The 10,851-nt window shown below is 37.9% G+C and overlaps 1 protein-coding gene across 1 annotated transcript; it reads right to left on the reverse strand.

Moving 5' to 3' along the window:
- Positions 1-5,355: 5,355 nt before the first annotated feature.
- On the reverse strand, positions 5,356-10,611 carry LOC102308913 (butyrophilin subfamily 3 member A2). Its single transcript, XM_014330851.2, has 5 exons — positions 10,500-10,611; positions 8,492-8,833; positions 7,786-8,064; positions 7,529-7,690; positions 5,356-6,395 (listed from the first exon to the last, which is right to left on the reverse strand). Exons 1-5 carry the CDS (start codon positions 10,603-10,605, stop codon positions 5,434-5,436), a joined length of 1,851 nt encoding a protein of 616 aa, XP_014186337.1. The 5' UTR covers positions 10,606-10,611; the 3' UTR covers positions 5,356-5,433.
- Positions 10,612-10,851: the final 240 nt, after the last annotated feature.

Genomic DNA, 10,851 nt, shown 5'->3' on the forward strand with positions numbered 1-10,851 from the left:
CAACACATTGCGAGCGAGCGCAAATGCAAAAACTGAGCGAGAGGGGCTGCTATTGTGTGTGTGTGGATAATAGCAAACACTGAAATACATTTTTTTGCACGCAGCAATGAATTTTGTTCACTCAAATTCAGCTTTTCTTCGTTCAAAATAAATTTCTCCTCAAAATGCAACACTTGCACCTGCAAACTTTTTTTACGTGCGCTCAGAATAGTGGCACAAAAATAACGCCATACTATTTAAGTACAAATGAATTCAACTGAATTGGATTTTTAGACTCTTGTTAAAGCTTAGAGCTTGTTAAACATGTTTTCTGGGTTCGGGCACAGTTGATGTTGAGCTTACTGAACTTCATTTCTATGCGAGGTAAATTCAGTAACTCACAAATTATAGAAAATTTCTTAAAATGTTCACGTTGTCACTACATAATTGCGTTTTCTAGAAAAAGACCTTCAAATCTGCATTGATAGCGCCTCGTTTCAGATAGCAGCCATAATTACCAAACAAAAAAAAAATAGCTCTTTTTTTCTTTTAGAGAGGTTTGTTTCAGTTGTGTTCCAGAGTCGATTTCCTAATTTAAGTCAGTCTTCATTTTGATATGTTGTGTATTAAAGGTTGAAAACTTTAAGATTAGAATTATTCAATTCAATTCATTTTTTATACAGTGTCACATCACAACAACAATAGCCTCATGGCACTTTATCTTGTAAGTTAAAAACCCTACAATAATACAGAGAAAATCCCAACAATCATCTGACCCCCTAGGAGCAAACGCTTGGTGACTGTGGAAAGGAAAAACTCCCTTTTAGCAGGAAGAAATCAGGCCCAGGGAGGGCCAGCCATCTGCCAAGACTGGTTTTGAGTGAGGGGAGGGAGACAGGACAAAAGGCACCATGTTGAAGAGAGCCAGAATTTAATAGCAACTTAGATTAATAGCAAAGTTTATATGCAAAGTTGTGTATAAAAATGGTGAGTGAAGAAGAAATAATCCAACAGCGCATGAGGTTAAGCCCTAACAATGCTTTATCAAAAAGGAAAGTTTTAGCTCAAGCTCAACACCTGGATGGTTTTTGATTTGCCTTAGGTCTCATAAAATAATTGCTTATTAAAGGGCAGCTGTATTCATGCAGCTTGTTATCATGACTGTCACGGTTGAAGTAACATCTGAAACACTTCAGTCTCTGTCTGACCAAACTACCCCAATCATAAGAACCATTCAAAGCTGAGCTTCCCACCTGCAGGTCTCTACATCAGTGCTGTGCTGATTGGTCCAACAAATTGTGACTGGGACACCATGTAGCTGTGCTGCAAAGCAGGCTGATCTGGTAATCATTACCTAGCTAAACACTTCAACAAATCATACAAGAAGCCAGTTTAAAAAGTAAATGAGGAAGACACAAGAGAATAAACAGGAAGTGGAGAAGAGCTTCACTGCAGCAGACAGAGATGAACACTGGTTCAGATAAAAACTCAGTGAATCAGAGACTCTCACGCTTTATTGTTACACACTGTAACAAACAGTTATTAAGAACATCGGGGGGCAGATTATTGTACACATGAAATTATATTATTTTCTTATGTCAGTCAATTAATGTTTGATGTTTTACATTTATATTAATTTTACTACAAAATATAATAACTTCAAATGTGCAAGTGAAACCACAGAACATTTTAGGACTAGGCTAAGCCCCCAATTTTTGAAGAGTCTAGCAACACCCCTGCTTTTAAGCCTAATCTTAGAAGTGTGGACGGTGTCTGTCTCCCTTATTCAAAATGGAAGCTGGTTCCATAGAAGAGGGGCCTGAAAACTGAAGGCTCTCCCTCTCATTCTACTTTTAAATACTCTAGGAACAACAAGTAGCCCTGCAGTGCGAGAGCGAAGTGCTCTAATGGAGTGATATGGTACTACAAGGTCTGAGGGTCTAAAAGCTGAAGGAGAAATGCACAGTAATTTTAATGTAATATTAACTTTAATAATATTATCCCGTAATTGAAGGATAACTGCACTCATGGATATTACATGTTATTTATACATCATATCTCTATTTATACTACAGGGAGTGCAAAATTATTAGGCAAGTTGTATTTTTGAGGGATAATTTTATTATTGAACAACAACCATGTTCTCAATGAACCCAAAAAACTCATTAATATCAAAGCTGAATGTTTTTGGAAGTAGTTTTTAGTTTTAGCTATTTTAGGGGGATATCTGTGTGTGCAGGTGACTATTACTGTGCATAATTATTAGGCAACTTAACAAAAAACAAATATATACCCATTTCAATTATTTATTTTTACCAGTGAAACCAATATAACATCTCCACATTCACAAATATACATTTCTGACATTCAAAAACAAAACAAAAACAAATCAGCGACCAATATAGCCACCTTTCTTTGCAAGGACACTCAAAAGCCTGCCATCCATGGATTCTGTCAGTTTTTTGATCTGTTCACCATCAACATTGCGTGCAGCAGCAACCACAGCCTCCCAGACACTGTTCAGAGAGGTGTACTGTTTTCCCTCCTTGTAAATCTCACATTTGATGATGGACCACAGGTTCTCAATGGGGTTCAGATCAGGTGAACAAGGTGGCCATGTCATTAGTTTTTCTTCTTTTATACCCTTTCTTGCCAGCCACGCTGTGGAGTACTTGGACGCGGGTGATGGAGCATTGTCCTGCATGAAAATCATGTTTTTCTTGAAGGATGCAGACTTCTTCCTGTACCACTGCTTGAAGAAGGTGTCTTCCAGAAACTGGCAGTAGGACTGGGAGTTGAGCTTGACTCCATCCTCAACCCGAAAAGGCCCCACAAGCTCATCTTTGATGATACCAGCCCAAACCAGTACTCCACCTCCACCTTGCTGGCGTCTGAGTCGGACTGGAGCTCTCTGCCCTTTACCAATCCAGCCACGGGCCCATCCATCTGGCCCATCAAGACTCACTCTCATTTCATCAGTCCATAAAACCTTAGAAAAACCAGTCTTGAGATATTTCTTGGCCCAGTCTTGACGTTTCAGCTTGTGTGTCTTGTTCAGTGGTGGTCGTCTTTCAGCCTTTCTTACCTTGGCCATGTCTCTGAGTATTGCACACCTTGTGCTTTTGGGCACTCCAGTGATGTTGCAGCTCTGAAATATGGCCAAACTGGTGGCAAGTGGCATCTTGGCAGCTGCACGCTTGACTTTTCTCAGTTCATGGGCAGTTATTTTGCGCCTTGGTTTTTCCACACGCTTCTTGCGACCCTGTTGACTATTTTGAATGAAACGCTTGATTGTTCGATGATCACGCTTCAGAAGCTTTGCAATTTTGAGACTGCTGCATCCCCCTGCAAGATATCTCACTATTTTTGACTTTTCTGAGCCTGTCAAGTCCTTCTTTTGACCCATTTTGCCAAAGGAAAGGACGTTGCCTAATAATTATGCACACCTGATATAGGGTGTTGATGTCATTAGACCACACCCCTTCTCATTACAGAGATGCACATCACCTAATATGCTTAATTGGTAGTAGGCTTTCGAGCCTATACAGCTTGGAGTAAGACAACATGCATGAAGAGGATGATGTGGACAAAATACTCATTTGCCTAATAATTCTGCACTCCCTGTATATTGCAACCAACATTCCTACCTAACAGTATTTATTATAGTAGCAACAGCACAACACAACAGTAATTTTAGTTTACTATAATAACCTTGCTCTAGAAATCACCATTTGCTTAATGCAATGTGAAGGTGATGGGCAATATTTTTTACACCCCAGAAGAAAAATGTTTTTGCATTATGTTATTATTATCAGTTGTTTTTGTTGTTGCTCTCACTATTATTAATATTTAATTATTCATGGTAGCTACTGTCCATTATCCAAGCAGATACAAAAGCACAGTGACTGTCACAAAAAGTGGAAGTTTGACATAAAACTAAATCAATCATTAAAACACACGTTAACAAAGTTTAATTTTCAATATTTAGTAATACATCGTATACAAAAGTATTTCCAAATATTTCACCACATTTTCACTAAAACATTTCATTTGGGATCAAAGACAGGTGAGCAGATCAGCACTGTATATTTGCATGTGTAGGGCCATGCCACTAAAACAAATGAAAGCAGGACATGCAGGACTAATCCCAAGACAGCAGACAAACAACATTCTGACATGCAAATTAAAACTACACATACATATAAAAATATGATAATTTTCAACCATGATGGACATTCAGGAAAGCAGGATACTCAAAGCAATTTTGAGCAGTTATTCTTGGTTCAAGCTATAATTACTGTCGTCACAAAAACAAACTGAAAAATGTGTACAGTTTAAATCATAGACTTTATATGTCTAACTTCACCTGGACTCATCTGTGAAATAGTGATGTGACTAAAGGGATGAATACCCTCAGGGGAACAGATAAGATGAGTGCCTTATACTGAACATTACTCATGTTCAATGTCTGTCTGCATTAATATTTCCTTTCTGTTAGGAGCTTTTCTCAGGTGCAATATCATCTTTCTGCATCAACATTCTGCATTTTCAACTTTGTTCTTCTTGGATAGGTTCAGAAGGTTGTATTTTGATTTAAAAACAGGACACTTCACCAGATTAATATTTTATGGTGAAAATGGTTTAACAATTTCATTCTCGACATTTAGTGATGTGTCATGACTTTTCCCTGGCCGTGTTTTGTCAGTCACTGGTAAAGAGAAATCAATAATACCACATTAGAGTCATTATGAACAGAAACAAAGGAAATTAAAGTTATTTAAAGTTAGATAGCTCCTAAACTTTCTGTGGTACTCATGTGTGTTGATAATACAGATTCTTGAACAGGCTGAAACTCCATCCTGGTCCTGTGAGGTATATTTCAATTCAGTTTCTCCTCCATCACACAATCGCTGTTTTTCTTTAGATTTTCTCTTTTTTCCATGAACTGGTTTCCTTGTATCTCTTCTTCTTTTCTATGGCTTCTGATAAGATTATAAATATGAAAATATGAAGAGAAATCAAAGGGCTTTGATTCTCCTAATCACACTGGCTGCTCTTGAGGTCTTTTGGAAATGGTGAAAACTGAAGTCCTAAATGTTAATCAACCTGGATCAGATCCTAAAGATCATCATCACTTTCTAGTTCACATCCTTGTGGTTCTGTTTGAACTGGCAGTATCTGCTGATTGGTTGCCCATTGAATAGTTTCAAATTGTGATGTTGCAGAGATTCTTGTTCACTTATCTCTTGTATTTCTTCTTCTGTGTGATGTTGGTTTTTATTGTCTTTCCTTGTTTTCAGTTCTCTCTCATCTTTCTCTTTCCCTTTGTGTCTCTGATTGAAGTCTCTGGTTTTCCTCTCTCTGTTGTTCTGCCTTCAGTCTTTCTCTCTGTCTCTCTTTCTGTGCTGTAACCTCAGAATTTAGATTTACTTCATCACTGTTTTCCTCTGCTCTCTATTTCTCAGTGTCTGAATTTTTCATGTCCACATTTCTCTCCATCTGTCTTTTTTCTACAAGCTGCTCTTGTGTCTCTTTTTCTCTCCATGGTTCCTGATCAGGCGTCAGATGTGAATTTAAAGACGTTATATCTGCAATCAATTTAGTAAAAGAACTAAGTTTAAATGTCTTTCCTTTGTTTACTAACACTATCGGCCCATTGAGTTTTTCTCTAAGTGGTAATAAACGAAGTTCTATACAATCTTTATCTGTTTCCATCTTTTTCTCTCTTTCACTTTCAGCCCCCTCAGCTTTCATTCCCCTCCCTGTCATCTCCTCTTCTTCATGTGTTTCTTGTTTCATTTCAAACTGAGGATCTGTTTCAGTCACAGTACATGTTTTTGTTCTTGAACTGTCGGTGTCCACTTCTTTGCTCCGTTTCTTTTTCTTTTCTTTTTCTTGTATCTTTTTCTCTCCACTGTTGTCCACGTTACCCTCTTCCTGTCTCCCTGTCATGTCCTGTGTTTCTTGTTCTATCTTAATCAAAGACTCTTTGTCATTAACAGTAGATGGATTTATTCTCCTTTCTTGTGGACTGTCGGTGTCCTTTCTTTGCTCTGTTTCTGTCTCATGATCATCTTGTTGTGTTTCTCTTTCCTCTTTAAAGTTTTTCTCTCCACTGCTGTCCACATCATCCTCTTCTTCTCTTTCTGTCACGTCATGTCTTTCTCGTTCTATGATATTCAAAGACTCTTTACCAATAACAGTAGATGTATTTATTGTACTATTTTGTGGACTTTTGATGTCCTTCATTTGCTCTGTTTCTGAAACAAACTTATCTTTTTTAGTTTCTCTTTCATCTTCATGTTTTTGCTCTTTTTTGCTGGCCACATCATTCTCTTCTTCTCTTCCTGTCATTAGTGGTTCACTTTCTCCCTCAATCCCGGTTTCAGCTCCTTTCTCCTTGCTCTTCTTGTTTTCTGTACATATAAAGAAGCAGGAGAAACTGATGAACAGTATGAAGCAGAGTTCTTTCTACTCATTGTAAATGGATAAAACTGAAGAACCATATATTACACTCGCAGAATTTTAAGACATTACCTAAATAAATGAGCAGTGTGTAAGATTTATTGACATCTAGTGCTGAGTTTACAGATTACAACCACCTGTTTTAAATGCACAGATACAGTAACAAATATGAGTAAACATCTCTATAATATGCTTTTGTTTTTTTTTGTTTTGTTTTTTACATCCACCTAACTAAAAATTATTCTTAGTTAGTGTAACATCTCATGGACAGGATGATGCACAATGATGCAACAAAAATGAGCGCATGGAGACATCTCCAGCTCAGTCTGTGATGACCAAACTTACACTTATTGGACCAAGTGAACAATGTCAGACTAAATGATATGAAAAATATAAAATACTGACTTCTGTTTCAGGTTCATAGGACACCCTGAAAGTCATGACTGAGAAAATACAAACACCCTGTAAAGAGCCACTGTTTGTGTGTTCATTCAGTGTTTTGCACTGCTCATTGTGCTCTTTTATTTATTTTTAACCCATGCATGTTATTTATATTTCAGGCCTTCATACCAAAAGAGGTAAGTGCCTGCTCCCTTATTAACAAGGGGCCAAAACATCCAGTAACACCGCATGTTTGATTTAATACAGTTTTTCAACCAAATGTGTTTCCTGATGAGAGCCCAGGGATTTTTGCCTCTTCCCCGGATCAAATCAGGGATCTTTTGCTTACCCATCAAATGTCTTTTACCACAACAAGTAGGCATATTTCTTTGGAAAACACAACTTTATACCTAGACTGTGTATTGAAAAAACGGGGGACAGATGAATTCCGAAAATGTTTCACATTATGCAAGGAAGCTAATTTATTTACTGCTGATGGGCATGAAAATAAATACTATAATATATTAGTATGTTAAAATACTAATAAATGTTAGTGGAGTTTTGACTTCCTCTACTAGGGATACATGTCAACCTTAAAAATGATTAAAAATAATTTGATTTCATTGTTTGAGAAAAATTAAATATTTTATGAGGGTAATACATTATTAATTCATTTTCTTAAAAAGGATGGGGAAGGACTTACTGAGTTTGGCTTGTCTCTTCTTCCACACAACAAAGATAACAGCAAGAATCAGAAAGAGCACCACAAGAACACCCATGACCAAACCAATGATATTTGGGTCGTTAGTTGGATTACTGGGAGGACTGGGAGGACTGGAAGGACCGATGACCACAAAATTGTCATCTGAAATGACAACAGCATGTAGAGTAGTTCACATATCAATACCATGTCGAGCTGTTTGGGGGAATTCACATAATTACCTAATATATGAGCTTTACCTGGAACATGTATGTGTGTCTCTCTGCTCTGGTTGGTGTTCCTCTGTTGGACTCTGCAGGTGATGTTGTTGCTGTGTCTCTTCTCCACAGTCACTCTGCTGCTGACAGTATAGAGGTCATCAGGACCTCTGAGGGTCTCTGTAGGTCCAGCAGAGAGGAGGTTTCCCTCACCGTCCAACCACAGCAGCTCAGGCTCTGGATACCAGCCTGCAGACTCACACTGTAACACCACTCCACTGATGGATTTATTAATCTCTGCAGCAGGTGAAGAGGCAGCACCTAAAAAAGACAAACGGAACATATTTTTATCCTGTTTTCCTTCTCTCACCCAAACCAGTTGCAGCAGATGGCCGCCCCTCCCTGAGCATGGTTCTGTCAAATGTGTGGAGGTGCACAAAAAAATACCCTAAAAGGAAGTTCAGCCACAACAAGTACGCTAGTACTGTAGAGGTTTGTGAGTCAGCCAAAATCTTTTTTGTATATATATTGTATATATAGTTTATGGATCCAAGGCATGGGTAGTGTAGCATTCATAGTTTAACAGTCTACCAAACCCAAAATAGCACACAAGACATTTTTCCACAGATGAAGGCTGTGCTGCTACTAAAAGAGCATTAGTGTCAATTTATGAATCGCCATGTAAAAGAAAGATCAACTATTTAAAAAAATAATAAAATGCATTTGAAATGATAACATGTTTACTTACCAACAACAAGCTTAACTGTAGTTTGTCTTTTCAGTTCTGGAACAAAACATCTGTACGTTCCCTTATCAGACAGTTTGACTTTGGAGATTTTCAGTGAAATGTTTCCATTCTTCAGTTCATCTGTGAACAGAGACGTTCTGTTGGTGTAGGACGGATGTTTTTTAGACTCCAGTTCCACACTGTCACGCCACACAAGGACAAATCTGGGGTTTAGGTCAGGTCTCGCCCACTCCACAGCCATGTCTAAAGCATCCATAACAGGGTCCAGGTTACACGGCAAAATGATGTCATCACCAATCAAAGCCACTACTGTCTGAGGAGGACCGATAACCTCTGACTGACCTAAAAAAAGAGAAGATTTCGTGTGGTAACTGAAGTAAAAGACAGCAGCAAACAAATGTGCCTGAAACAGTTACATTGTATCTGGACCACAACCTCAATAAATATTGACCAGGGTTTATACAATTTTCAAGAAATAAATTCAATGATATCTCCAGTGACACACGCTGCTGTAACAGACAGCGATAATGTCTTAGATTTAGAGACTTTACAGACTTATTTTACAGCCTGCTTACCAAGTGCTGTTGTCAACTGTGTGAAAAACCAGTGATTCTCTTTTAAAGACCAAGGTTGATCATTCACACTGTTTTTCTTTCATCTTTGTTCAGCTTCTAAAAATCATAGTTTTTGAAGGATCCTAACTTTAGTTTTAAGCCCAAATTTTACATAGGACAGCTGCTCACAACCCGACACACTGTTCTTGTGGTTGCATTATGGGTTTTTATTGATTTTTCACTGATATGACTCTTCCGTGTTCGGCACACACGTCAGCCAGCTTTTCAGCTGTCTGTACACTCCCACAGGAGTGTACAGACTGGTCTGTACAGTACTGGTCTGGTCTCCGACCTCACGATAGTAAGGGAAAACCTCATTAGATCAATCATCCCTACCTGTCCCTCCAACCTGACTGGCACCACCCCTTGAGCTCACTGTTCCACCCCTCCCCTGCAGCTGAGCAATAATTAGGACCACAACTCCGTTACAAAGTCAATACTACAAAAAGTCTGAGCTGTGTGACAAAACGTTCAACTAACATAGTTCAGTTTGAAGTGTAGTTTTCAAACTGGAAGTCAGAAGAAATTTAAATCACAATAGTAACAACTATGGCTGCCTATTATAAGACACAACAACTATTCAAAGGAGAAAAAAAACATAGGTCTTTCAAAGATGAACTCAATGTATAAAACATGTCAAAAAAGGTAAAAACCTTTTGATTGTATTTTCTTGCCATATTGAAAACTTGTTCAAAAAGTAAAAAAAAAAAAATCTCAAATGCAAAAATGAATAAACTCAAGAACAGTTAAAGGTCAAAGTGAAATAAAATAATGCATTTGGTTTTTGAGGGTTTTTTTTTTTGTCTTTAGAAGCATATGGTGGGTGCAATGGAAAAAAAGCAAGTCTATGAGCAGTTTCTGTGCTGCTGAAAACAAGACCATGAAAATCGTGGTGCAGATTTAAACATTTAATAATAATTCAGTGTCTAACCTAACAACCCTCTGGCTAGTGTTGCTAGGTGCTTTGATGGTCTTCCACTATTTTTTTTCCCTGTAAAGGATTTAATGGTAAATACAGGAACAGGGCTGCTTTTTTGGATGTTTCTTTCTTCACTCAACCTGACTGAGCTCACCATCTCGATAACAGCTCCACCTCTGTGTTCTTTGTGGTGTGTGTAGACAGACCCCACCTTTAACAATGACAGCATCATCGTCACTGCTGAAGATGAATCAGCAATCTTTCTGTTCAAAAACTAGGAGCTGTGTTGGGTTTTTTGACTGCAGTTTTAAAATGTGAATTTCAGTACTGCTCATGTGCTTCCACATTCAGACTGGACACAGTTACATTATTAGCCCAAATGGTGGATGTAACACTTTTTGTGAGTAAATCATTGTTGTAGAAATCCATAACAAAAATGATTAATAATTCTGTTGCACTGATGTGTTTCACTTACCTCTACATGTGTGTATCAGGACAAAGACAACAGCTGTGTAGAAAACCAGCATGCTGCATCGATCAAACAGAACCATAAAGTCTTGTTGAGCTCTCACATGTAGCATGGTGCGATTCTGAAAGTAGAGATGAAAAAGCATTGTGAGGAAAATGTTTGCAAAAACCAATTATTATCAGAGGTTTAACCTGGAGATTGAGTTTAAAGTGAGATTATAAGAAATAACATGGATCAATACACATTATAATACTGTATAATGTGTGTTGGGTCTGCTAACCCACAAATATGACATATAAAAAAATCTGAATGTGGATTTTTGACAAAATTATTTCATACTTTATGTCAGGTTTTGTAC

The sequence above is a fragment of the Haplochromis burtoni genome, unplaced genomic scaffold (genome assembly GCF_018398535.1).
Source record: "Haplochromis burtoni strain Fernald_Lab_line unplaced genomic scaffold, NCSU_Asbu1 Contig_1095, whole genome shotgun sequence".
NCBI classification, from domain to species: domain Eukaryota; kingdom Metazoa; phylum Chordata; class Actinopteri; order Cichliformes; family Cichlidae; genus Haplochromis; species Haplochromis burtoni.

What these genes read in the sequence shown, in the direction of transcription:
- LOC102308913 (XM_014330851.2), bottom strand. Translation starts at nt 10,605, where the DNA reads ATGCTACATGTGAGAGCTCAACAAGACTTTATGGTTCTGTTTGATCGA. An exon ending in CCTGATACACACATGTAGAG is followed by an intron (nt 8,834 to 10,499) that starts GTAAGTGAAACA and finishes CTCTTTTTTTAG; the next exon opens with GTCAGTCAGAGGTTATCGGT. An exon ending in TACAGTTAAGCTTGTTGTTG is followed by an intron (nt 8,065 to 8,491) that starts GTAAGTAAACAT and finishes TGTCTTTTTTAG; the next exon opens with GTGCTGCCTCTTCACCTGCT.